Below are 26,246 nucleotides of genomic sequence, written 5' to 3'. Positions count from 1 at the left end.
TTGCTACTGCAATTTTGTATACAAGTATAGAAACTTTGATGGCATAATAAATCTTACAGCCAAAATCAGGTTGGTTTTTATGATGTTGGACGTTGAATATAAATATACTTTTGGAAAGGTAAATAGAATATGTTTGTGCTTAGCTCAACAAAAATGCTTCAGCTGCAGTTGCATAAAATTGTATTGCATAAAAAATGCATATTAAAAAAGGGCTATCAATAAATTGAGTAAACAAAAATACTAATTGGGACATTTTTACACTTAATTTACAATATTTTACGTCTTAACCCAGTAATAAAAAACCTCTAAACACATTTAACGTTTTCATTTGTCATAAAAAAATACATTTATTCCTAAAAGTTGCGGCCAAGTGAACAGTTTATGTAACCCGCTTATTGATGTTCGTGTAGCCAATGCCGACACAAGCCATAAGGACCTTCTGGGCACCTCGCACATCCCCCGCTTCGTCCTCATCCTCCGCCTCGGGATTCTCCAACTTAAAGGTGATTGAGAAGAAGTCGCGCAGGTGTTGCAGAAAGTAAACCGTGTACGTTGAAAGAGCACCTAAATATGGATAAACAAAACCCAAATTAGCGGATAATGTTATATAGTTTTGCTCTTAACCCCATACCCGTGAGGAATTTGGAGACGTGCTTTTGTCCCAGGGCTATATAGAGTGCTGCCAGCCATTGGTAGCTGGAATCTACGCAGCCACCGCGATAAATCTCGTCCAGCAGACGCATAGCCACCTCCTTGCCCAGATCCTCGGGTATGGAAGGGGTGTCCTTTGGGGATAAATGGAAATGGTTATGATTTTGGTACATTAGTTTCCATAAAAGGCTGTCGGGGAACTGCCGAAACTCACCGACTCCTCCCTTGTGTTCGAGTTGCAATCGGCGGCGAAGCACACGCCGTCCGTGGTCTCCGCAATCAGGCAGATTCCATATCCCGGTGAATTACCCGACATCTTGCCCTTGTTCTGATCCGTGTATATATAGACGTCTGGCAGGAATTTGAGCATACATCCCTTGGCAGCCTCTACGGTGCGGTTGGCCAGGGCGGGCGATACTTTGCAGGCGTAAACGGTGCCCCGTATGCGTTTGACCATGCCCTGCGATTGGAATTGGATGGCTCGCAGGCTCTTTCGCACCGGACAGCGAAACAAGATCTCGCCGCCGCCCAGGGGAGCGACTCCCCGGCGAATCACTTTCAGTTCCAGGCCCTCGTCCACAAGGAGGAATCGTTTGAGCAGCGACAAGGCGGCACCCTTGATGTGGTCCACCGACGGCGAATCCTTGCTGTTGGTCACGCCACGCAGGGTGACGTTAAGCGAATTCTTGCAGAAAGGACCCAGGGCAATCAGGGCATCCAAGTAATAGCCAATCCCACGCTGCACACAGCAATCATGATGGATCTGACCGCCGTGCAGCAATCCCGGCGTGAACATGACACTCGTGCCGGCGGGATTCAACTCGATCTTGGTGCCGTTGGTCATCTTGTCCAGCAGTCGGATCAAACTTATCTCGTATTCCCTCAAACCGGGCTGCATCTCGTCCTCCGAGCGGATTAGGGTGATCTTCACCGGTTTGCCGGACAGGCAGGAGAGGATTAGCCGCTGCTTGAGGAAGTTGCTGCCGCGGTAAATCAGGCAATTGCCCTCCTGGGAAATGGGCGGCATCTTGGAATTGCTAAATGCTCCAAATATTTAGAAAATTACACAAAAACCTCGCTGCACGTGTAAACAACGGGCAATCGGCGGGCTATCGCTTATCGATATGCGTAAACTACCTGGCAACGCCGAGTAGGGCTGTCGAGTGCTGCGAAATTGTAAAATACCAAAAATTTGGTATAATTACTATATAGATCAGTTACTACCTTGACAATCTTGGTTATTCCAAGCGCCACAATTCAGTTTCCAAATAGCTGTGGATCGGAAAAGAGTTTCTTAAAGAATTAACAAAATAAGTGGTAAAAATGGTTGAAGACAAAGCCTATTATGCTGTGGCCGGTCCCAATTTCGAAGAGTACATTGTGTGCCCATACGATAGCGTTCACCGTATACTACCGCTCCGTTTGACCTATCACTTGGTCCGATGCGCCAAGAACCATCCATCCTCCAAGATGGTTCGCTGCCCCTTTAATACAACCCATTTGTACTCGGTTTCCAACATGCAGGTGGGTCTGGGTCGTCAAAACAAGGGTCCTACTTATGTATTATAATGACTTTCTCCGATTTGCAGAAACATGTCTTGGAGTGCCCCAATCGATCGACTCTCGAGCGCTACAAGTTGCCGGATGTGTTGCCCCCAGTGGAACCAAGGGCGTGTGAGTTCACGGTGGAATCTACCGAGGATTGGGACGCCGAACCGCCAGTCCAGACGTATAATCCCAGGAAGTATTGCGAGCGGGAACTCATTATCCGTAATCCCCAAGGAAACCCGCCGGCCGCTCGTCGCGAATTCCGCGAACGCGAACGCAGGCGTTTCTTGGAAAAAAAGTTCTAGAAGCCAATACTTACTTAATACGTATTTCTATATATTTAGCCCCCTAACATGTAGCCATCGCTTTAAGTTTTTCATATGTAATTTGATACATTTCCAGGAAGAAGTGCCGATTCGTCGGTTTTTTTCTTTTTCGCTTTGGTCAGCGAATTTTTCAATTGCCATTTTTTTCTTGTAGAACCGCTCTTTCAAGAATTCTAGGAAACGGTTCAACACATATATTTTTCATAACCATTAAGCTTAGCACAAATATAGATCATATATTAAAGTATAAGTTAAAAGTTGAAACGGTAAATCAGAAAACGCTTAGATTTTAGTTTTGTTTTTTCTCCTTCCATAGTTTGCATCTTGCCGTTACTTGGAAAGAAACCGCTTTGTAGCGGAGTTGCCACTATGTTGTGCGATAGTTTGTTGCCTTATAATTTTAACTAGAAATAGAAAAAAACAGAAATTTAAATTAATTTTACTTACAATTGCGTCACACAGATCAGAACTATTAAAAGAAACATTAATTAAAAATAATTACACGTAAAATTGCTTTACACACATCATAACTATTAAGAGAAATGTTAATTAAATTAATAACATTTACAATTGCGTTATACAAATTAGAACTATTCAAAAATTGTTTTCAAAATCATTTGAACTTTAAATGTAACGTGGAACTTTCGAATCGATGGCCACTGCAGCAGCTCTTACTCAACATTTCATTTGTTTATATACGCGTTATACGTACATATGTATTACGGTTTAGCATTAAAATAAAATTACAATCTATTGTAATACCAATGGGTAAAGATTATGATCAATAATTAAACTTATTAAAAGCAGAAGAAAAACTATTTTCGTATTAATCTGGACGTCTTTTCCCCTTTTTATTAAAACCGATAAGTTAATTTGCAGGACTAACAATCGGCCTGGTGATTCCCAAAATTAATTCAGATTTCTTGAGAAACATTTGAATGATTACTTTCCGTTTTCAATTTTGAAACTGTTTGAAAAGCACGCGCCATTAAGTTGCAAAAGTCTGGCAGCCCCAAAGCGTTAATTTAGTTATTTTATAAATGATTTAAAAAACAGTTACGGTAAATAAATGTCAAATAATTTAAGCATTTTATTGTGTATACTGTTTTTAAGCTAAAAAGATAAAAATGTACAGCTAAAAGTGAGCTGGAAATATGAGAGCACTGCATTTCCAGTGAATACGAGATGGTTTCTCTTCTCTTCCCACGAACCGGGGGAGTAACTCTCGTCGAGCTCGCTCACCAAACAGCTATAAAAGCGCGCGCCGCGTTGCTCTCGCGCTCAGTCAAAGTGTTGTTGTGCGGCGTTACTATTCTGATCAGAATTCAGCGGTTCTTAAATCCTTTTTGTTCCAAAATAAAAAAAATTTAAAGTTCAAAAAAATCAGCTCAGCAGTAATAACAACAAAAGCAAGGCGAAGGAAAGGAGCATTGCAGGCGATAGCAACAACAAATATTTGTAGCAACAGCTCCCCAACACACACACAACAACTGAAAGGTTGTGGGTGTGCGAGTGTGTGTGTGCGTGTGTGAAGGAGCCTTTTTTTTCTGTGAGCCACAAGAGATTTTAGTGCATTTTCTGCCCCCCACGCCAATAGGAGAAAGAGAGAGGAAAAGGAGCCCACGAAAAAGGCTACACAAGCAACAACACTATTAAACAGGCTCCTCTCCTCAGCGTTTAAAAGCAGCGCAGTCGACGTCGACTGCAGTGGGCCAACGTTGCAGTCGCATCTGTTGTTGTTGTTGTTGTTGTTGTTCTGCTGCAACAGCATCAGAGAGAGAGAGGGAGAGCAATAGAGCAAGACAGCGGGAGAGACCGAAAGAGCACTTAGGTAAGTGTCAAAAAAAAGAAGAAAAAAAATTAAAAGAAACGATCTTGACGAAGAACGATTTAAAGTAAATACGAAAAAACTGCCGGCGAATGCGAACACAAAAGCAAAAAACATACAAAACAAAAATACAGTCGCGGTAACAAAATAATGCCAAAAAGAGAAATACATATGTTTAAAAAGTGTTAATATTTAAATGTTTTGATAAGCGCTGTTTGCTCCAAAACTGGGAAAACTGGGCATTTTGGTGTACGTGAGAAATTCGACCGGCACGCACGCACGCACCCGAAAATTCGAGAAAAACAAAAACGAGGAAAGCCGAAAACGAAAACAGCTGCCCACTGGGGGGTGGGGGTGAATTTGTTTTCTTTTTCGGCCTGCCGAACTTGTTTCTTACAAATTTTTTGTTGTTTTATTTTCGGCGTCTCGAGGTTTATTTGCATTCTCCGCCACTTTATGCCCATGTCATCCGATTTTATTTTTCCATCAATAAGAATGTTTTTGTAAAACCGACTGACAGTGGTGGTTGAAATTATAGTGCTCAAACCCCTTATATATTTGTGTATTTTAAAAGTCCTTATCCAAACTTCTTACAAAAGAAGCAATCAACGTCAAAGGTTTATGAGAATCTGAATAATAGTCTAGTGTTTGTACTTCCATTTTTTTTAAGGGTTCTGTCACAGGAACCCAGGTTCTTGAAATAATCATAAACAAATTCCAATTCCTCTTGTTACTTAATGGTAAACAATTATCATATTCAGTTTTACTTTTACAGACATAAACAAATTCCCATGGCTCCATTTCTTGTTTAAAGTATTTTTGAGGCTAAAGAAATTAAAGATCCCTTTTTATTAATTTTTAAAATTTAACAAAATGTGAGCCTAATATTTTACCCTCTTCTGTTACAAAGCAGCATACAATGTTGCGACAGATTCTGTTTCTTGTTCTTTTTATTGGGCATTGCTGGCTTTTTGCGAAATTTTTGCGACGCAATTTCGACAGCGTCATTTTTATGCTCCTCTTTCGCCCAGCTCCTCTCTTCCTTTCTACCCACCCTTCTACCTTTTCCCCTGATTTCGGGGTTAAAAAATAATTTCGGACACGCATCAACAAAGAGCAAAGGAGGAAAAGAGATGAAAGCAGCAGAGCAAGAGCAGCCGAAAAATGTTTATTTTGTTTTTGTTGTTATCAGAAAAAAGGGGCACAACAAGTGCGAAAGAAGAAGAAGAAGAGGCTGAAGAAGAGAAAGGAAGGAGACGGCAATAAAAACATAGAAATTCGTAAGGCGCACTAAATTTTCAAGGTTAAACCGGGCAAAACAAACATAAAACCGGTTACAGCATATGTATGTGTTTGTAGCCATATACATATTTACAGAGGGGGCAGTACATAAGAATCAGCGGTTAAAGAAGAGGAGAAAGCCAAAGCGGCGCAATACAAAACACACACAAACAAAATCAAACGCAACCAAACAACACATGTATGTATACATATGTATATGTATGTACATATGCGGCTTTTTTTGCACGGTACCTTTGCCTTTATTCTTATTATGCTTTACATGGGTATGATATGATATGATACATATGTATATGTACATACATATGTATGAATGACACTTTACAACCGAAAATTGTGATAGTTACTCAAAGAATTAATTTACATTTTTACATTTTACACTTGTATTTGTATTCAAGGAAACTTTTCTGTTAAAGTTATGTATTTAAAAGTTTAAATTTAAAAAATGTAAATTGTTTTATTATTTACTTTGCTATGTTAGTTACTGAGTTATTTTTAGAACTCAATTTATTTTATTTCTGAAAACTAAAAAATAAGCGAATACAAAAACAAAAGCAGCTGGCAAAATAGGAATTTATGTAAAATAACAACAGTCACACATACATACAAACAAAAGGAACTCTCAATTCAGAGTTTGTGGGAAAGAGATGGCTATTATGTTTGTGGGGGTTGCAAAGCTTTAACGGTATCACAATTATGTATGTAGTCTCTTTGGTTCTGATGTTGTTGTTGTTGCATGACCTTGAATTTTGAGTACAGGGGAGTTTCGATACATGTCCCTGTTGCTATCTCTATCCCACCCACGCCCATTGACAAATATTTGCAATTTCCAAGACGCAGTACCGTTAAGTACAGATGCGGTCAAAATATTAAGGCCAATTATACGACTATATCGTATTTCTTGTTAAAGGTCATCATTTAACTTCATTTTTGCAAATGAACTTGTAAGTTTAACTTAACTATCGTTAATTGATCTTTAAAAAAAACCTTTAAAATGGTATTTAACTCGAAGGTGAAAGTATATTAAAAGTATGACCCTGTCAAGATATTACTTTGCATTATAATTCAATTTATTGAGTGAACATATCAGAAATTACGTGCAGTAAGCTTATTTTTAGCCAGAAAAAAAGAATCTGAATAGCAAAAAAATAGCAATAGGAACTTGAAAAGAAGGGGTTTCTAGTGGGGGGATTGTCGGCTATCTACGTGCCAGACATCATGTGTATTTGTTTTAGTGCCACAAATTCCACATACACAACGCACAATAACAAACAAGACCCTCAAAAGCATTCCGGCTTTAAGGCGAGACATGTAAATTAAACCGCCCCAAACAAATGAAGGCGAATCCTCGGAAAATTACCACATACATATGTACCACCCCTATATCGTCTTGTTTTCTTTAAGTTTTCCTAAGAGTCAAGTTCGATAATTGCCCCGAAAACTATATGTACCTTCAACAGATTATATTTTGCCTTGGTTGCATAGGTGTTACATGGATAATAAGTGGAAAAGTACTGGGATATTTTAGATGCATATATCTTTTATGGTATGGTGTCAAAGATTTGAAAGATTTTTATAGTTTTTCGTTTCTATATCGTCTGTTCTCGGTAGAAATACACATCATTTCTGTAATATACATATTTTACCTTATTCACTTTCACTCTAAGCTAACTAGACGATTTTCCCCTCTACCTGTTGCCATTTATTTATAGAAAAAAACAGGACGCACCTGGTGCCAGAGTACAAAACCCAATCCTTGCTGTGCATTCCAAGGGGAAATCGAGGGACGTACATCGTATTATCGTCGATATGGAAGTGGAATCGCATAACAAACGCGCCACCAATGGCGGCGGACGTCACTCCACCCCACCGGCGGAATCCGATTCCAAGGAGAGTTCCGTGGAGCGGGAGCTGAACGGTGAGATCCAGGCGGTGGAGCTGAACGGAAGTGGAGGAGGTGGTGGCCACCACTCTAACGGGCATATCAAGAAGCCGCTGCCCGTGGAGGATGGCCGGATTAAGCGTAAGGCCAAGCGGCTCATCCAAAGACAGAATAGTGGTTCCGGCGGCAGTCCCAATCAAACCAATGGCAATGGAGCTGCAGTCGGTGGAGGAGGAGCCAATGGATTGCCCCTAGCAGTCAACGGCATTCTGCCCTCGCCCGGTGGCTATGTGGTGCCCCATCGCCGCTGGAAGAATAGCCGGCGCTCGAGGAATCTCAATCGCGGCCGGGGTCTGCCCAAGAAGGGCGGTGCCGGTGGCAAGGGCGTCTGGGGATTGCCCGGTTCAGAGGCTCTGGCCGAGGTCTATGAGGACGAGAACGATCCCAACTATGACAGTGAGTGCAACGATCGGAATGTGGAGCTGCGCGAGGTGATTACGGAAATCACACCCGAGGAGTTCTTCAAACTGGCCGAACCCATTGTCTTGGAGTACTACGAGCATGGGGATCCGCACGAGGTGGCCCTCAGTTTCGATGAGATACTGCAGGGTCCGCTGCGGGAGCACATCACCAGTATTCTCGTGGAGATCGCCATGGATCACAAGGACTCGCAGCGGGAGATGACCTCGGTGCTGATCTCCGATCTGTACGGGCGGGTCATCACCGGCAAGGACATCGAGAAGGGCTTCAACATGCTGTTGGCCAATCTGCCGGATCTCATCCTGGACACTCCAGAGGCGCCCATCATGCTGGGCAACTTTATGGCCCGCGCGGTGGCCGACGACTGCATTCCGCCCAAGTTTGTGGCCAAGGCGGAGGAGGAGCTCAGGCACCTGGAGCTGGGCGAGCATGCCGAACAGGCCCTCCGTCGCGCGGACTCGCTGCTCCACAAGCAGGTGTGGGCCCATTTGGACAACGTGTGGGGCATGGGCGGCCCGCTGCGTCCGGTGAAGACGATCACCAAGCAGATGGAGCTGCTGCTCAAGGAGTACATATCCTCCCGGGACGTGGCCGAGGCGCAGCGCTGTCTGCGTGCCCTCGAGGTGCCGCACTATCATCACGAGCTCGTCTACGAGGCCATCGTGATGACACTGGAGTCCCTCAGCCAGACCACCGAGGAGGCCATGTGCGAGCTGCTCAAGCAGCTAGATCTCACCTGCCTGGTGCTGCCCGCGGGCATGGAGCAGGTGGGTTTATATCTTCTTTCATTGAAACCACCATTTTTTAAGCATTTTCCAAGGGCCATTTATTCGTTATGTTAAACTAAATGTAGGTTTTAAACTCTAAACCTAAGTGTTATAATTCTTTTAAATTGTAAAAGTTTAAGTAATACCCAAAATATTATAATCTATAAGTTTGCTGCCTTTTTAACAGAGTTTCTTTATCTAAGGCCCATTTTCTCGTCCGCAGGTTAAACTAAATGTAGGGTTTAAAAATCTACATTTTCATAAGTTTTCTATACTTAAAGCCACGTTTTAGTTTATACCCATAATCTTCTTATCCAGAAATGTTCTGCTTTTCCATCAAGGGTTCTTACGCTAAGGCCCATTTTCTCGTCCGCAGGTTAAACTAAATGTAGGTTTTAAACGCTACATTTGCATACGTTTTCTAGATACATTTTCGAGGTTAAGGGCCAAGTTTAGGTTTAACATACGAATAAATACGGTCGTAAATGTTGTATTCCCAATGTGGTTATACATTTAAAATAATTCATTTTAATTGTACAGACTTAAGTAATACCCAATACCCTACTAATCCCCAAATTTCCTGCTTTCTTCGCCAGGGTTTTATGCGCGTCTTCGATGACATGGCGGACATCGTTCTGGATGTGCCCCTGGCCTATATAATACTCGATCGTTTTGTTGAACGCTGCAATCGCGCCGGATTCCTTACCGACAAGATTATAAATAATGTGCCATCGCGGTAAGTTTATAATAGGTTTAAAGCTAATGGGTATCTAACAAGAGGGTCAGTTTTATAAAGGTTACTTTAAGATCCCAGAACAGAAAATCTATAAAGTATAGATGATCAAACCCAAGATAATTATATTTAAATCAAAATACTATAATACTTAGTTTCCAATTATAATTATAGGTAGTTTAGTAGGTAATATATATAATGTTTGTTGCCTTATTAAGTATCAATTGATAAGACAACAGAACCTCAAACGGTGAGCCCACCTGTTTATAAAAATGCACAAACGTACCTAGCTGCAGTCAAGAAAATAAACTCAGTAATGAGAGCGAGACGTGTTTACGTAATCCTAGCAGCCATAAAGACGACACGCCCCCAAAGCGGTGCCCCCCATAAAGAAGGTTTATACATTGTTGTTTACAATTAGTTGTATACTCTCCATAGGAAACAGGGCCTATCAATCCGATCGTAGGCTATAAAGGGTATTGGTTAATTGTTGATAAGAACTCGAAAGGCCGAGTTTGATAAGAAAATTAACCAAATGTTGATTATATGATTTTTTTGATTATTCTATTTTGGGCTGAGGATATAGCTACGATTTATGAAGGCCGTATTTTTGTTATAATTTTTGATTATTATTGCAAACAGTAGAGGGTAATGAAATAGATTATGGTAAAAAGTATTATAAATTTCACCAAGTATTAATGATATAATAGAATTTTTTCTTGAGTTAAAGGTCTTTAAGTTTTTTTTTTATAGTTTTAATAGGTGTTTTTTAATGAGATCTTTCACTCAGATATATAAAATATTTATTTATATGGATTAAGCTAGTATTACTATAATTTTTACCGCTGCTGTTCTTAGATATGTATTTTTTGTACGTGCTTATTTTTTCATTTTTGCCGGCTTCGACTTGTTTATTATTCTCCTATTTTTTGTTTTTCTTCTTTTTTCGCTTTTGGCTCAGTTTCTTGTGTATATAGACGGGTAGTACCTACATATAGACGTGTTTTGTTTGTGGCCCGAGTGTTTGTCTGTCGGGTGTGCATATGTACGGATGTGTGGATATGTTTGTTTATGAAATTTCTATTGCGCAGTTTAGTTTCGCATTTTGGAATTAACTTGACGAACGCCGCGTCATCCGTTGAGGCAGTCGCAGATTGTTGTTTATTTCTTTTCTTGACGTTTCTTGCCGGTTTATCAGGTGCCGGCTAGTTATATTTATTTTTATACATATCGAGTTCTTGCCCCCTTATTCTCTCGGCGATCAACTTCTCTATTTTCCTACTTTCCGTTTCTTTTCCACGAGTCGATGGAAAATAATGGTTTTGTTGACCGGTTTTGGGTCTTTAGTTGGATACAAAGGGGTTTCTGATGTCTTAGAAGTATTGGCCAAGGATAAGCTGAATTAAAAATATCTAAAGATACTTCTTAAAACAGTTCTATACTTTGGAAACAATATAAGTTTGACCTATGCAAGTAACTAGAATTTCTGTATTAATAACCATAGATACTTATTAAAACCGCTCTAGACTTTGGAATCAAAGGAGTTTAGTAGATCTATGTACCTTAGTATATATGTATTGTGGTAGTTCTACTATTATTTTGATGCATCTACATACATAAGATACATTTGTGAAATAAGAAAAGCTAAATATCATTGGATTCGGGTTGTTGATCTATATCTTAGTGGTGTAGATTCAAAGATTCCAATAAATACTTCCTTAAATGAATAGTTATCAACCAAAACCATTACTATTTCTTTTTTTTTTTTTTTGTATATAAATTACTATAAATTGAATAGTTTACGTTGAAATAATTTAATATTTATTTATCATTTGTATTAAATATTTAATTTCTATTGTAATGGCAGTAAAATTGCAATTATAAGGATGGTAAGGGTATGGGAATGCCGGCTTTCTTTTCGATTTCTTTCTTGTTTGTGCAAAAGAAGTGGCGTTTATCGATAACCATGTGTGCGATGGCGAAGTGGGGGAAATGTGGGCGGACGTCTCTTATCGATTGGCTGTGTTTATCGCGGCAAACTTTGCATTGCTGAATTGTTATTATTATTTTTTGCTTTCATTAGTACTACTATTGTGGCCGTTTGTTGGTGCAACAACCTGCATGTGGCTCAAGATCGTCTTGGGGGTTTAGTTTGCTTAGGTGGTTGTTGTTGTTGTGTTTGTGTGTTTGCTGGTGTTTGTGCGAAGGTAAACATGGCGGCCAAGTTGCTGTTATCGACCTGCTTGCCACTCCTACTTTAGTTGCAGTCGTCGTTGTTGTTGTTGTCTCTGCTACTATAACTGCATTTGCATTTGCATTTCGCCTTGACAGCGGCTATTGCACTTTGCCACTTTTAGCGCAACAGCAACAACAACAACACAGCGCGACAGCCACAAAGGCAACAGCAACAACGACAACAAAAGCAACGACTGCAGCAGCCACACAAAAGCAACAACAGCATTCACTTTACTCCATCAACAACAACAAGAAAACTATATGCAACGCCAACGCAACTACAACTACAACTACAGATGCAAAAAGAGCTTGCAAAAAAAAAGTTTTCAAGCTGAACTCAATGCCAAGACACTCAGACATAACGGTTGATGAGGCACAGTGTTGGCAAAAAGTTAAGCTTTTTTCTAGCCGTGATTTCTAGAGATGTTAGAAAACCCAAAGCAAAACCAAGCTAGTTTTATTTAGATTATGTACATATATTTTTAAATTATTATAAAAGAAATATTACTATTATAAAAGGTCTAATTTATTTCGCTTTTTAAGTAAGTCACTTTCCTCATTTTAATATGTACAAAAAATATTTGAAATATTTACAAGCATTTATGAATATCGAGAGATCAAACTTAAAGGTTTAATTAAAAAACAAAATTGCGAAAAGAATGTATCTTTCAATATAGCTTAGTTTAACTTCATAATAAATTAAAGTATATTGTTTCAAAAATGTTATCATTCTATTTATATATTTAAACAAGGTAGTAAGGTATGCCTCCCTTCCTTTGTACATCTTTTTTTTTAACTATAAACTAGCTAAACTGTCAACTCTGTCTTGCAGCTGGCTTCGCTGGGGGCTCCGCTCTGTTATGCTTTTTACCTTTTTTTTTTTTAATTTTTTGTTGTTTTGACTTGTGTGTTTGTGTGTGTGGTCGTCGTGCGCTTATCTTGCCGCAATTTTAGTTGATTCCTCTATATTTATACATTTATGTGTTCATTTGAGCATTTAGTCCCCCACTTGGTCACATATTTATAGAAGCAGCAATTTAAACTCCAGCTGGTTATTGTTGTTTTTTTTTTTGCATGGAATCCTTTGGTCAGTAGCTCTCTTTAAAAAATTAAACTAGTTTTTATTCCCCCCTCCCCTCCTCTCAATCGCATTCACCCGCTACTTTTGCACAGCTGTTGCAAGAAAAGAGAGCAAGAGAGAACCCCCCAAGAGAGAGAGAGGGAGAGCGCGAAAAAGGGTCAACGGTGAATGAACTTTTGTGCAAATTGTTGTTGTTGTTGCCAAATTTGCGCCAAGCATTTTGCAACTTGTTTTTTGTTTTTTCCTCTTTGTTTCCTTGTTCTTTGTTTTTTTTTGCGGCATTTTGCATTGCATAATTGTATAATTACTAAGTGCGTACAGCAGAGCGAGAAAGAGAGATAACATTATGCAGTTGCATTTAAAATGCATTTATTTCTTTGTTACTCACTTACAGTTATCATACATACATATGTATGTATGTTTATTTATACATATTTGCATCGAGTTTTCTTTGGGATGAGTGATCTCAGGAAACAGTCATTTCTTAAAAACGATAATTTTAATACATTTTTCGAAAACATGATTCAAAATTATAAATAAAAATGTTAAATTATCGTTATACTATATTTTAAAAAATTATTTCGTAAAATGTTTAAAAAATATCGGTTAAAAAATGACTGTTTGTTGAGAGTATACTTATTTTTCCGAAATTGTATCATTTTATATTTCTTCCATTTATTAAGTTAAGTCTCTATACAAAGCCCCACATTAATCACTACGATTTTCCCATTCAAGTGTGCCCCTAGGGTTTATTATAAGTAATTAAAGCGAGTTGATAGTACTTCCAGTAATGGGTTTACCAAGCTATTATTTTTACTTAACCCCTTCCCATCTTATTGATTAACCAATTTCTGATCAATTCCCTCGATTTTTATATTTGCAGCGGTCGCAAGCGTTTTGTTTCGGAGGGCGATGGCGGTCATGTGAAGCCGGCTACCTTGCCCATACGCGATTAAATCGGGATTCCGGGGCCCCCCATATGCTACATATGCTTATATAACAACTTCACCCCAAGGACACCTAGAAGCAACAACAGAGAAACAACAACTACTATAACAACAAGAAACACCAAATTACAAAAAGGAGAAAATCCACAGGAATGCAAAGAATTAACCCAATTGATAAGAAAAGACGAAATGGAGAATTTGTCGCAAATCTTGATCGAAAGAACCCTACCCTCAAAACCCAGAAACGGTCACACACACACAAAAAGAAAACAAACAAACAATCAATCGGAATTTGATCTCCGTTTAAACTAATATTCATAATTATAAAACCTACATAAACATAAAAAACCTACAACGTATATCTTATCTACATGTAAAACTAAAAACGTAAAGCGAAAAGTATATTTTAAAGATTTGTAAAAACGAGATGAGTGAAAAGATCACACACAAAAAATGAGAATCCAGCCAGAGGAATGGAGAAATGATGATACTAAGGAGCAACGATGCAGCATTTGTTGTGGGTTTTCTTTGGGTTAGGATATCGCATATGATAAAAGCTGGAACAGATCAACAGCGTACTTAGCACGCTGTCATTATGCCACTTAAAAGCAAAGCATATTACTTATACGAAACTGTTATACACACACTCGTACACCTCCCCCCCCCCCCCCCAAGATCGGTTGAAAATTATGTTTAACCAACCACCACACTGTTATACAGCCAAAACAGCACACAAATTCCATTGACTTGAAATTCAGCAAACCATTTTGATTATTTCCTAAGCGCGCATCGTCATGATTTCTTTCCTTAATTTTTTGTAACTGTGTGTGTCAGAAGACTAACATAATTAAGCTTAAAACTACTATTACGTACATTTACCAACGGATTCATCTTTTTCCCGCTTGCTCTTTTTTTTTTTTTTCGATTGAATAAACGTTGCATTTTATAAGATAAGCAAAAGACTTTTGTTTTTGCCCCACTTATATATTTTTAATTGTTTACACTTCATGAAGAAACAAAAATTCGACATATTCTTACACATACACCCACACATCTATATATAAAATATATATATCTACATATATATATAAACTATTGTGTTAAAAGCAGAAAATATACATAAAAATAAAAATTTCAAACAAAAGTGCGTGTCATTCATTATTAATTATTTTGGTGGTATACAAATATTGTTTACTTCTTGCTAAGATTCAAAACAAATTTGTGTACAAGCAAAAAAGTCGGATGTTATTTATTTTTATTTAGTTCTACAGTTTCCTACATACATATACAATACTAAATATATCTTAAATGAAATCTCTAAGATGTTGCAAATATTTACGATTCAAAGAGGACCCTACAATTTTTAATTTAATGGGTTGTTTCAGAAATCTCCAGATATTTAAAGCAAGTACGTATAACTTTGGATTTGGTAAACCGGATAGTAAAGTGTAAGTTCTGTTATTTCTCAATGATTACCAGAATTAAATTTTGCTTTGCATACTGGAGGTTTCTGTAACACGTATTTTGTATTATATGCTATCTATATATTTATAAAGTTTGAAGACCTCACTCAGTCGACTTAATTTAGATACAAAAAAAAAATGGGATTGCTTGATAATATTCAGCTCAATCGGCTACTGGTCCATCCGGTGGCTCCAGCTTGACGTCGGCGGATCAGGGTCGATTCAGGCCCACCACCGAGGGCGCCATGTGCACGGGCGGACCCACTTGTGGGCCAACCGAACCACTGCCCATGCCGCCGAGCAGGGCCACGTGCTTCCGGTAGTTGGTGAACTGCTCCAGGTACTGCTTCACCGTGTCCACCGGCTCGTAGATGTCGTTGTGCTTCGCATGCAGCTGCTGCTGGCCCATCGCCGTCATTATGGTCTGCGGGGCAAAGTACGAGGGGAAGTCCTTGCTCACCCCAATGCCCAAGAATCCCTGCAGCACCTCGCGTATCATCTCCCAGCAGTAGGCCAGTATCACACACGACTTGTACTCGATCTCGATGAGGATACCCTGGAATTGAAGTTGCAAAATACATAAACAATTTTAGATATACGATGTATATTTATATTAGATCCACTTGTTTTGAAGTATTCTAGTCTATGTTTTCTTATTCTGCACGTCTCTAAATATGTATAAAATCAAGATTTACAAATTATTACACCCATTCAGAACCCAATTAGTTTTGGAATTAGCAGAAATGAATAAAAATCGAGATGAGTCCTTTAGGGTTTATACGCGTACCTTGAAGTGCTCCATCATGGTGACGGATCCCAGTTTGATGACGAAATCGCCGTACTCGAAGCGGGCGCCCCGGGATTCGATTTTGGTCTGTTTCTTGGAGGTGAAGGTGTTGGTCATCTTGAGCATCAGCAGATCGAAGATGTTGTCGGCGACGAGGGCCACCTGCTTGCCGGTGCCGTTGTCGATGATCGAGAACGTGGAGGCGGGGTACTCCGAGTTGTGCAGGACGTGGACGGCGCGACTGGGTGCTCCATTGTGGGGCTGTGGCGTCGAGATGAACGTTTCGCAGTCCACCAGAAATTGACCGGCATGTGTGGCGCCCAGGCCGAGCAGTCGCTTGCTCAGCTGGTCGACGATGTACGCCCCCGATTTGCCCTCAGGCAGGGGATAGGGTTGCAGAACAGTCACACCCATACTATCAGTAATATGCGGCGAATCGAATAATGAATAAATTAATTATTAAACTGGCCTGGAATTTTTGTTTATTTGCAAATTGCCAGTGTGACCGTGTGGCACGGAAATACCAAGAGAGCTGCCAGATCTTTGCAATGGTAGTACCGATTATTACGACAAGAACTTTTTAAGAAATGTTTAGGGTATTCCCAAAACGGTTGCAACTCTTTACAATTACCTATTACCAGTGCGCAATATTTACTTTAAAATCAATTTAGCAAGTATATTTTTAGTTATTCTTACCTTATTGATAATGTTAGGATTTAGCTTATAACCAAAGATAAAAGGTTCCTATTTATAGACTCAATTGACGGAGTTAACCCATGTGTTTGTTGTAATCGAGTTATTGAAACACTCGATAGGTAACTCGACATAGTGTGCCAAGCATTTTAGGTAATTAAAATGTCAATTTCTCCATTTTATACTTTTCGTTATTAATATTTTGCTACAATAGATAACTTGAGCTACCAGATCGTCGAACTTTCCGCCTGACCAGTGTGTACCCATCAGTGGAAACTCCGTTTTTGGCATTGGCCAGTTTGCCAAATACGGTACCACTGCGTTAAAATATTTTATTAAATTTTTAACAAAGTAGGCGCCAATTGTTCGCTTTTTGGCTTATTCCGTTGGAACTTTCGGCCAAGCGCAGCAATTGAAGGTGATTTTAGGCCAGCTACTGTACGGGAATCAGGAGCCCGTGTGTAATTGGCCACCAGTTGTTGTCCACTTCGCATCTCCAAGCTATTTTGGTTGTCGCGCGCCCCATTTGGATTTATGAATATAGGAGTGAATAGCTCCGATCTCTGTCCACCAGGATGTCGCAGGAAAACTCGGGTGCCGATGTGGCCGGCCTGACCTCCAGATTGGCGGATCTCCTGTCGGACTTGTGCCTGACCATAGAGGGCAAACAGCCGCCCCAAGTTCAAGGTAAGAGGGATTTGGATTGGGATTGGATGTCTGGGATTGCCCACTGGGTTGTCCACAAAGGAGGCATCCTCTCTATCAGACATCTTGGGGCTATCCTTCGTGATGGTGGATCCTCAAGATGGCCTTCCCAGATCAAAAACATATCATGTATAATACCATCTAACTTTGCTTAGGATAGGAGTCCTCAAAAAAAAGCTAATATCAAACATTATAGAACTGAAAATCCTTTAAGGAATATGTTTTGTAATAGTACCTACATTTCATTCCCAACATTTGAGGTATAAACTAGTAATACCTGCGATATAAGAAGGGTTTAAAGAAAACTAAGAATGGCAGTACTAATGTCAATACTTAAAGGATATAATACGTTCACTCTAAAAACTTGGGTATATTATTAGCTCTTAAGCAATTAATAATTCAGAAATTACTTATTTATTTAGTAACTCAGTGGACCTTTGTGTATCTTGACTTGGTTTTAAGGATATTACTCCCTAGTATCTATATACTATATACCTTTATATATTTAATAATGTACATTAATCCCTTTTCCATAGATGAAACCCTGGCCCGTGTTGCCAAGTGCATAACGTCCAATACTGGTTCTCCTTACCATTCGATATCCCTATCCGAACACGAATGCGTCCAAAAGACCATGAAGATCCTGAGGGCTCGGGGAGAAGTGGATGGCATAGATACAGCAGAGCACTTCTATGAGCTCTACAAGAAGCTGTTGCAAATAAAGCTCGATCCCCAGGTGCGTCACTCGCTGATGGGCTACCTGCTCTCGATGGCCGACAAGCAGACTGCGAATGGAGAAGCAGGGCTGCTCTCCGCTCGATCCGATAATCTCAGCCAGGCTTTGGGGAATCGTACAGCCTCCAGCGCGAATCTCACCGCAGGGGTTGGATCGTATGCAACAGGCACCAGCAGCCACAATGGCAATGGATTGTCCGAGAGAGACGCAGTTGACGGAGCCGGGTGCGGTGGCTATAGCTACGATCCCACACAATCCAGCCCCGGATTGGGCAAAAAGACCTTGCCCAACTACGTGGAAATGCAGGCACAACAAAAGTTCGATGAGCAACAGGAGATAGTGTTGAATGCCATCTACTCCTTCACTGGGGTCCAGGGGAAGTATTTGAAAAAGGACGTGGTTACGGGACGTTTCAAGCTGGATCCAAATAGCTCTGAGTCGCTGACCGCAGGCCAGGCGGGCATGTTGCTCCGGCTGTCCGAACTGGGCTACTATTACGATCGCGTGACCAAGTTTGCGGACGTGTCCACTGGCTTCAATGCCATGGGCTGCATGGGACAGGCCCTGATGTCCAAGCTCAAGGAGGAGCTGTCTGAATTCCATGGCCAGGTGTCCGAGCTCCACGACGAAATGAATCTCTATCGGAAGGCCCAAATGAATTGGAACGCTGGCTGCGGCGGCGAGCCGAGTGACAAACACGAATTGACGCTCTTCAAGCTGCTCGCCTGGTACATAAAGCCACTGTACCGGCTGCAGTGGCTCACCAAAATCGCCGACGCCTGCCAGATGAAAAAGGGCGGCGAATTGGCATCGACCGTGTACGATTTACTGGACAACGGGCACTCGATGGTCAACAAATTGGTGGTGGACATCCTCACCGCGATCTGTGGCCCGCTGGTGCGCATGATCTCCAAGTGGATGCTGGAGGGCGGCATTAACGATCTACACAGCGAGTTCTTTGTGGAGTCACTCAATGATGTGGGTGCGGATCGGCTTTGGCACGATAAATTCCGCCTGCGACTGCCCATGCTGCCAAAGTTTGTGCCAATGGATCTGGCCGATAAGATTCTCAAGACGGGCAAGTGCATCAACTTTCTGAGGGAAATCTGCGAGATGCAGGGACTCATGAAGGGGCGCGACGAACTCAAGAAGGTCATGGACAATAAAGGTGAGTGGTTGGCCTAACTTTTAAGCTTTGTTTTTATTTATAGTCGAGTGCCTCGACCATCATATGCCTGTTACTAACCTAAAAATTAAATAAATTGCATTGTTTTTTCTTACAGTTGACCAATTCTTTTCGTACGTGCCGGACACCAGCTGGCACGCGGCTGTGGAAACGTGCTACCAGCAGACCTCCAAACATGTCCTGGACATAATGGTGGGTCCCCACAAGCTGCTGGATCACCTGCAGGGAATGCGTCGCTATTTGCTGCTAGGCCAGGGCGACTTTGTCAGCATACTCATCGAGAATATGAAGTGCGTTTCGTGTGAATAGAGCAAAGATAATTTATATGAATTGTACTAATAATCCCCCTTTGCAGAGACGAACTTGAGCGCAACGGCGGTGATATATATGCCCACGATCTCTCCTCCATGTTGGATGCCGCTCTACGCTGCACAAATGCCCAGTACGACGATCCGGATATACTCAACCACCTGGATATAGTGGTGCAACGTCCGTACATCGGGGACAAGGGCTGGGACATCATCTCGCTGAAGTACATCGTCCAGGGACCACTGGCCACCATGCTGGAGCCCACCATGCCCACGTACAAGCTGCTCTTCAAGCCCCTCTGGCGCATGAAGCACATGGAGTTCGTGCTCTCGATGAAGATCTGGCAGGAGCAGATGGGCAATGCCAAGGTGAGTGCGCTGGCTATTTGATTACTTGTCGGTATCTCGAGTGCATGCACACATTTTGATTGGCGGGAGTCACTCGGAGTGCACATGTATCTGATCTGGCATTGGAATTTGTATTTTAAGGGTATCACAGATCAAATTTTGATGTGCGGTTTAAATTCCTATTGATATTCCAAATTATACGATGTCTTTCGGTAATATATATAATAGCTGGTCATAGGCTAACTGCTATTTGTTATAATCTTCTTAAGAAAGCCAAGAATTCATTGGTTCTTAATGAGTATTTTAAAATATTCGAGGTCTTTGACACTCTATTTATTAACCTAATTAACCTGAAATAAGGCTTATCTTATTGGAAAAGGTATTGCATTCAAATATATAGATTAAAATAATCCAAACTGGCAACACAGATGCAGGGCTATCTTTTTTATGTTTAAAGGAAGTCGAAGTTTGAAAGGTTTGGTGTCAAGAAATCCCCTAAAACACCTTGATAAGATTGCCCTTGTAATCTAATCCGCGGCGATTACCCACTTACCGATAAACCATCCATAGTATCAAAGTGCACAAGAAGAAATGGTCGTTCGTTTTCGCCTTATGTATTATTTTCTAGTTTTTTGTAGACGATTTCCCGTACAAAAATAACATTAATTATGTGGTGAAACAAAAACACGAATACAGATTACAAATTACACACAAAAAAAAGAGTAATAAAGAACACACACAGAAGTTGGTGAGGAATGTGCAGGCTGGTCCGGTGATCCCTTTACAACTTGGCGTCGGTCTTCAGGAGCGGCGCCAGCTTCTGGGTGAGCATGATGTTGCCGGCGATCTTCAGCTTGCCCTTCATGAAGGCAGCCTGGGGGTTCAGCTTGCCCAGGGCGATGTCAACCATGTCCTCGTCGGCGACCGTTAGGGTGGTGTCCACCTTGATGCCCTGGGCGGGACCTTCGTAGGCCTTGGCGTTCTTGCAGTCCAGAGCTGAAAGTGGGCGATATGAATAAGTTGAGGGGTCATTAAAACTATAAGAATTTAGACTTTATATGGCCTTTGAACTCTTAGACCTCACAGTAACAAAATCTATATTAAAAGAGTAAACATATTGAATATTCCCAGTACGAAAATCCATACATTTTAAGTAATCCTTTAAAAAAACAAACATATAAGTATAGGGAATCCGAACTTGAGACCAACCAGTACCGAAATTTACATTTAAAGATCAAACATTTGGAATATTTATTTAAAAACCCTATCTTTTAGACCTCCCAACATCAAAATCTATACCAAAATATAGACATTTTAAATATTCCTTTAAAAATACAGACATATAAATTAAAAAGATCCGAACTCTTGGACCTCCCAGTACCGAAATCCATAAATTTTTAAGTAAAAAACAGACCTATAAATATATGGAACCCAAACTTTAGACCTCCCAGTACCGAAATTTACATTAAAAGAGTAAACATTTACAATTTTTTTTAAATACAGGTTAGAAAAAAGCTTTGTATTTAACCGGTAGAGTCCAAATGTAAATTAGGAATTGTCTTACAAGTTCCCCAAAACATTGTCTATGCTAACTTCCCTAATTAAAATTTGTTTTTTGTTGGATTGTAGGTTGTTCTATAATGTATTTTCTCGATCGAACAAATAGGCAATGCAGTACTTATGATAATGGCAACAGTTGGTGCCGAAGTACAAACGCTGTGCACTTTGAACTGTGACTACTAGAAAATGCAAAACTCGGAGGGAAAGACCACGTACATATGTACTGGTAAGGGCAGGGGCGGGGAACAAGGGATAGAAAATCCCTGTTCCCAAAAAAAAAAAATTGATTTTATCATATAGCAAACATTGCATGAATATCACTATGAAAACAAAGAGCCCCCCTCACAATTTACCCCAACTCCACCACTGGCTTTTGGTGGGTGTGCCCCCTTGTGGGGGGTGTTTCCATGGGCGCGATTAGCTAGCTATCTGTACTTACTCCACTCCTTGGCCACCTTGCCGTCCTTGGTGATTTTGTACAGGAACACTCCGTTGACCGCCTTGGCCTTGGCCTCGTTCTCCTTCAATCCATCGATGATCTTCTGGAAAACGGCGTCCGACTGCAGAGACATGGTTGTTGTGTGTGTGTGTATTTCTGTGTGTTTTTCCGGTAATGAAAAAAATTGGGAAATTGGGAAAAATGTTCGTTTGTTTGTGCGTCGTTGAAAATGCTTACGCTTGGAGCGGAGAACGCGAAATAATGAGCAGACAGCGTGCAATAGCCCAATTTATTGTCGCTTTTTTCTCACTTCACTCCCCTTGTCGCGTGGGAGCGAGATGTCTATACAGCGGAGAGCCGGTCAGATATGCCGCACTCACTCGCACCCATTGTGTTTGCCTATGCGGTGCGTCGCATTGTGGTTTCATTCATGCAGAGCGCTGTTAGCCAGCTGATGAACAGTGGGCTTAAAACCAATGAAAAGTGCAGAGAAAAATGTAAACTTTTAAATTCTAATGAATTTAATATTTTATTATTTTTAATTCATAAAAATGCGAAACAACTTCTGTCATATCTATTAAAAAGGAAAAAATCTAGTTTTTAACCCTAACCCATTTAACCAACAAATATTCAACAGTTTTGGGGTTATGGAATGGCGGACCTTTTCCAGTATGTATTGAATAGGCACAGATGAAAAACTGGGTATAAAACTTAAAAGTTCTTAAAATACTTTAAATAAATTCTTACTGTAGCATTAGTTGTTATTCACAGGCTATAAAGAAAATAAATTCTATTTAATTTTTTTCTTCACAAAAAAGATTAAAATAAAAAATTTAATATAATATCTAACTTTTTAGCAACCTGCAAACCACTGTGTCAGGTGTGGAGTTTAGACTTTAACATTAGCAGAGGCCGCTTAACATGAACCCGTAACAGCGGTTATCAGCTGTTGAGCATAGCTGTTACCACGCTCCCTAGTCCAAGTTTTAGTGCAAAGTGCGCACTCGGTTTGAAATGCCCATAAAACGGCGATAAGGCTTCAAGAGTCTTTAGATTACTGGGGGGAAAAATATGCCACCTCACGGGCTCATTCAAGAGATATTATTAACCCTAGCTAAAAAATATGTTATATTACAAAATGGCTTTAGTATTTCCTGTTCCTATTTGATCTTAAAATATTATTGAGTGTTTTTAAATTTATTTTCATATTTTTACTTGTGGCTTTAACTAGAAAATAAATACCAACTACACAAATTTAAACATTTCATTATTATAAACCATATACATATAAAACAAAAAATCTTAAATGGAAATGAAGAAATTTTTGAATCCTAATGGTATCTTTGAAAAAACATGCTATTTAACTAAAGTTTTTCATAAAGTTTTGATTTTTATTAACATTTTTCAGTACTATAACCTTGCATTGGTCAGAAAATGTCTGATAAATGCAATATAAGGCTTATATAGGGTTAAACAGCGAATGGCGTGTGTATTTTAATCAGTTCAAGTTCTCTAAGTGCTCTCGAACTTCTCCGGATCGATTCCGGCCTTTTTCATTTCCACGGCAATGGAGAAGAGATAGTCATAGCATTCCGACCTGGTTGTTGTATAAAAAGAAATGTTAGGGATAAATATGCTGTCATGATAAAAGTAAAAGAGAAACCCACATGGTTTTGGCCTTCTCCCAGTTCTGTCCCCAAACGTAGACCCCATGTCGTCGCACTAGGATGGCACTGCAGCCCGGATGCTCCATCATGGCGGCGTACATGCTGTCGGCGAGATCCCGCTCGAAGGGTGTATTCTCGATGATGGGAACGACCAGTTCCTCGTCATATCGCAGATATCGCTTATCCGCCTCATCGTACACGCCCTTGATCATCTCCAAGTGGGTGCAGCGGAAGGTTTTCCCCGGCCACAGGAGCGTGGCCATCACGGCGTGCTGGGAATGGGTGTGGATGACGGCGCCCGCCTGGCGATGTTGGTAGGCCAGCATGAAGAGCGGGGTGCACTGGCTCTTCTTCAAGCCCCTGATCTCCGGCGGCAGCTGCAGATCCTTGCCGGTGATGTCCTGCACAAACAGATCCTCCGGCTGCATTCGCTCCTTCTGGACACCTGATGGTGCTATGTAGATCTCATCGCTAGGGGAATGATGGTTAATACATATGTATGACTTGGATTACCATCCTTACTTACTTGTGCTTGATGCTCATGCCACCTCCTGTGCCGGTGACCCAGCCCAGGTGATAGAACTGCCTGCATAGCGATGGAATCAGGTGGCGCGGATGCTCCGGCGGCAGATCTTTGAAGATCGAAAGGGCCATCTCGCTGACAACGTGACTTAAAGCTGATAAGCCAGATAAAGATAAAGGGGAATCTGAAAGCGACGACGAATCACGAATGTAAACAATTCTGAAATCGATAGTCGCACTTATCGGCTGTGTCCTGCAATCGGTCTATCGCTGTTAGATGGTGTTGCCAACACAATGTAAATTTTCAAAAGTAATAAATTTCTAAAATATTTCTGGACTTATTACATTTAAAAATTATTTTACGATGAAATCTCTATGAAATATTCAACTGAAGAAAACATCTCGTTAAATAAATAACACAACTATTTTTATTTTATAATAATTATAAAAAAAAAGAATATTATAAACTATAAATTATACTAACCGAATTACTTTTTCAGACTCTTCGACCGATGAATTCAGAGATCGGCAAGGCGTCGCACCGCCTGAACCTCTTCACGTCGGAGATCATGCACTTCATCCACCAGATGCAGTACTATGTGCTCTTCGAGGTGATCGAGTGCAACTGGGTGGAGCTGCAGAAGAAGATGCAGCAGGCGACAGCCCTTGACGACATCCTGGAGGCCCACGAGAAGTTCCTGCAAACCATTAAGGTGGGCTGCTTTGTCGGCAACGAAACGGACATGGAGCATTCTCTGGAGACGGTGTACGAGAACATTATCTGTTTGGAGACCTGGCAGTCGAACTTCTACAAGGAGTGCTTCCAGGAGATGACCGCCCGCCAGGAGCTGGCCAAAGAGGTGCAGAAGTCGGAGAAGCAGGGTGTCTATGGCCTGACCAGCGAACTGACGTTGCAGCGCGACCAGGAGAAGAAGATCTTTGCCCAGAAGATCGAGACTGCCTGTCATGGGCTGGAAGTCATAGCATCCGCCTACGAAAAGGCCGTGAGCAATTTCCTAATGGCTCTCAACTCCAGCCACGATCCGAATCTCCAGCTCTTCGGCACACGGCTCGACTTTAACGAGTACTACAAGAAGCGGGACACCAATCTGAGCAAACCGCTGACCTTTGAGCACATGCGCATGAGCAATGTGTTTAGCCTTAACAACAGAAACTCCCCAAATAGTCGGTTCGTTATCCATGCGCCGACCACCAAGGAATAGCACTCAGTGTCCTTGGAATCACATCAACCCAGTGCCAATATCCGAATCATTAGGCCACACCATTACATCCAGTTTAACTGCGGCTAAATATTTGAGATATCCCCTCATCACACCATTAAAGCTTCGCGAATGAGGCAAGCTAATGCAACCAAAAGCAATCAAGCAAACTAATCCAACTATTTACTAAGCTACTTTGAAACGAAAAGATCAAGAACCTGCACTTATACACATGTATATCTCAAGCATTTCCGTCAATCGGCTGGCTGCAAGCCATTAACCTAAGATATCTCAAATATTAATCACTCATTTTTAAATTTTTTGAGTAGTTGTAATCGAAAGTATTAAACGGAGATTCGTTGGTCGAAAGGCGCACATTGTTTTCCTTTAAGTGCCCTAATTTTATACATCGAAGCTTAGTTAAAACTCCTAACATCCTAAGTGCGTCTGTCAATTGCCCAATGGTTATTATAAAGTAAGCGTAAGGAAATGTTGCGTATTTTAAATGGACAAGTTAGAGAACATTTTAAAATGTTAATGTTTTGAACAGTTTTAAACCGTAATGCGAGATCGAAATAAACGCTTAATTGCATTAAAAACGTGGTTTGTTTTTATCTTAGACTTAAAGTATCTATATTACCTAAAAATAATATTAATTTGATCATAAATAATATTTTTATTATAAATCAGTCTATTCCCCTCTCACTCTGTTTCAAATTTCCGTCTATCGAGAGTCATCGATGGTTAGTGTATCGGGTTTAGCGAAGACACCCACCACATTCACCTGGGAATTTATCGATGTTGGTCAAACATCGATAGTATCGATTAATGGGCA

At 40.7% G+C, this 26,246-nt stretch overlaps 7 protein-coding genes across 7 annotated transcripts; 3 read left to right on the top strand and 4 right to left on the bottom strand.

Moving 5' to 3' along the window:
- Nucleotides 1-321: 321 nt before the first annotated feature.
- Rtc1 (RNA terminal phosphate cyclase 1) lies at nt 322-1,781 on the bottom strand. Its single transcript, XM_017079602.4, has 3 exons — nt 866-1,781; nt 632-785; nt 322-564 (listed from the first exon to the last, which is right to left on the bottom strand). Exons 1-3 carry the CDS (start codon nt 1,676-1,678, stop codon nt 380-382), a joined length of 1,152 nt encoding a protein of 383 aa, XP_016935091.2. The 5' UTR covers nt 1,679-1,781; the 3' UTR covers nt 322-379.
- A 112-nt stretch (nt 1,782-1,893) lies between these two features.
- On the top strand, nt 1,894-3,351 carry LOC108013693 (gametocyte-specific factor 1 homolog). The gene is made up of 2 exons (XM_017079612.4): nt 1,894-2,175; nt 2,241-3,351. Exons 1-2 carry the CDS (start codon nt 1,975-1,977, stop codon nt 2,502-2,504), a joined length of 465 nt encoding a protein of 154 aa, XP_016935101.2. The 5' UTR covers nt 1,894-1,974; the 3' UTR covers nt 2,505-3,351.
- A 446-nt stretch (nt 3,352-3,797) lies between these two features.
- On the top strand, nt 3,798-14,921 carry Pdcd4 (Programmed cell death 4). The gene is made up of 4 exons (XM_017079659.4): nt 3,798-4,356; nt 7,365-8,781; nt 9,378-9,517; nt 13,714-14,921. Exons 2-4 carry the CDS (start codon nt 7,462-7,464, stop codon nt 13,784-13,786), a joined length of 1,533 nt encoding a protein of 510 aa, XP_016935148.2. The 5' UTR covers nt 3,798-4,356; nt 7,365-7,461; the 3' UTR covers nt 13,787-14,921.
- A 94-nt stretch (nt 14,922-15,015) lies between these two features.
- MED20 (Mediator complex subunit 20) lies at nt 15,016-16,553 on the bottom strand. The gene is made up of 2 exons (XM_017079660.4): nt 16,028-16,553; nt 15,016-15,796 (listed from the first exon to the last, which is right to left on the bottom strand). Exons 1-2 carry the CDS (start codon nt 16,439-16,441, stop codon nt 15,452-15,454), a joined length of 759 nt encoding a protein of 252 aa, XP_016935149.1. The 5' UTR covers nt 16,442-16,553; the 3' UTR covers nt 15,016-15,451.
- A 464-nt stretch (nt 16,554-17,017) lies between these two features.
- Grip91 (gamma-tubulin complex component 3) lies at nt 17,018-26,010 on the top strand. Its single transcript, XM_017079661.4, has 5 exons — nt 17,018-17,407; nt 17,962-19,329; nt 19,445-19,637; nt 19,703-20,024; nt 24,692-26,010. Exons 1-5 carry the CDS (start codon nt 17,296-17,298, stop codon nt 25,412-25,414), a joined length of 2,718 nt encoding a protein of 905 aa, XP_016935150.2. The 5' UTR covers nt 17,018-17,295; the 3' UTR covers nt 25,415-26,010.
- LOC108013723 (peroxisomal multifunctional enzyme type 2) lies at nt 20,602-22,158 on the bottom strand. The gene is made up of 2 exons (XM_017079663.4): nt 22,003-22,158; nt 20,602-20,999 (listed from the first exon to the last, which is right to left on the bottom strand). The coding sequence occupies exons 1-2, from the start codon at nt 22,133-22,135 to the stop codon at nt 20,785-20,787; spliced, it is 348 nt and encodes a 115-aa protein (XP_016935152.1). The 5' UTR covers nt 22,136-22,158; the 3' UTR covers nt 20,602-20,784.
- Nucleotides 23,362-24,402, bottom strand: LOC108013722 (probable methylthioribulose-1-phosphate dehydratase). Its single transcript, XM_017079662.4, has 3 exons — nt 24,196-24,402; nt 23,670-24,140; nt 23,362-23,599 (listed from the first exon to the last, which is right to left on the bottom strand). Exons 1-3 carry the CDS (start codon nt 24,321-24,323, stop codon nt 23,515-23,517), a joined length of 684 nt encoding a protein of 227 aa, XP_016935151.2. The 5' UTR covers nt 24,324-24,402; the 3' UTR covers nt 23,362-23,514.
- Nucleotides 26,011-26,246: the final 236 nt, after the last annotated feature.

The sequence above is a fragment of the Drosophila suzukii genome, chromosome X (genome assembly GCF_043229965.1).
Source record: "Drosophila suzukii chromosome X, CBGP_Dsuzu_IsoJpt1.0, whole genome shotgun sequence".
NCBI classification, from domain to species: domain Eukaryota; kingdom Metazoa; phylum Arthropoda; class Insecta; order Diptera; family Drosophilidae; genus Drosophila; species Drosophila suzukii.
Note: the sequence above shows the minus strand (reverse complement) of the source record. Positions and strands in the feature narration are given on the sequence as shown.

Excerpts from the sequence above, each read along its gene's own strand:
- Rtc1 (XM_017079602.4), bottom strand. The coding sequence starts at position 1,678 with ATGCCGCCCATTTCCCAGGAGGGCAATTGCCTGATTTACCGCGGCAGC. Across the intron at positions 786-865 it reads CGAACACAAGGGAGGAGTCG|GACACCCCTTCCATACCCGA; the intron begins GTGAGTTTCGGC and ends TTATCCCCAAAG. Across the intron at positions 565-631 it reads CGTCTCCAAATTCCTCACGG|GTGCTCTTTCAACGTACACG; the intron begins GTATGGGGTTAA and ends ATCCATATTTAG.
- LOC108013723 (XM_017079663.4), bottom strand. The coding sequence starts at position 22,135 with ATGTCTCTGCAGTCGGACGCCGTTTTCCAGAAGATCATCGATGGATTG. Across the intron at positions 21,000-22,002 it reads CAAGGTGGCCAAGGAGTGGA|CTCTGGACTGCAAGAACGCC; the intron begins GTAAGTACAGAT and ends GCCCACTTTCAG.
- LOC108013722 (XM_017079662.4), bottom strand. The coding sequence starts at position 24,323 with ATGGCCCTTTCGATCTTCAAAGATCTGCCGCCGGAGCATCCGCGCCAC. Across the intron at positions 24,141-24,195 it reads GGCATGAGCATCAAGCACAA|CGATGAGATCTACATAGCAC; the intron begins GTAAGTAAGGAT and ends TCATTCCCCTAG. Across the intron at positions 23,600-23,669 it reads TGGGAGAAGGCCAAAACCAT|GTCGGAATGCTATGACTATC; the intron begins GTGGGTTTCTCT and ends TACAACAACCAG.
- MED20 (XM_017079660.4), bottom strand. The coding sequence starts at position 16,441 with ATGGGTGTGACTGTTCTGCAACCCTATCCCCTGCCTGAGGGCAAATCG. Across the intron at positions 15,797-16,027 it reads CCATGATGGAGCACTTCAAG|GGTATCCTCATCGAGATCGA; the intron begins GTACGCGTATAA and ends CTTCAATTCCAG.
- Pdcd4 (XM_017079659.4), top strand. The coding sequence starts at position 7,462 with ATGGAAGTGGAATCGCATAACAAACGCGCCACCAATGGCGGCGGACGT. Across the intron at positions 8,782-9,377 it reads TGCCCGCGGGCATGGAGCAG|GGTTTTATGCGCGTCTTCGA; the intron begins GTGGGTTTATAT and ends TTTCTTCGCCAG. Across the intron at positions 9,518-13,713 it reads ATAAATAATGTGCCATCGCG|CGGTCGCAAGCGTTTTGTTT; the intron begins GTAAGTTTATAA and ends TTATATTTGCAG.
- LOC108013693 (XM_017079612.4), top strand. The coding sequence starts at position 1,975 with ATGGTTGAAGACAAAGCCTATTATGCTGTGGCCGGTCCCAATTTCGAA. Across the intron at positions 2,176-2,240 it reads ACTCGGTTTCCAACATGCAG|AAACATGTCTTGGAGTGCCC; the intron begins GTGGGTCTGGGT and ends TCCGATTTGCAG.
- Grip91 (XM_017079661.4), top strand. The coding sequence starts at position 17,296 with ATGTCGCAGGAAAACTCGGGTGCCGATGTGGCCGGCCTGACCTCCAGA. Across the intron at positions 19,330-19,444 it reads GAAGGTCATGGACAATAAAG|TTGACCAATTCTTTTCGTAC; the intron begins GTGAGTGGTTGG and ends TTTTTCTTACAG. Across the intron at positions 19,638-19,702 it reads ATACTCATCGAGAATATGAA|AGACGAACTTGAGCGCAACG; the intron begins GTGCGTTTCGTG and ends CCCCCTTTGCAG.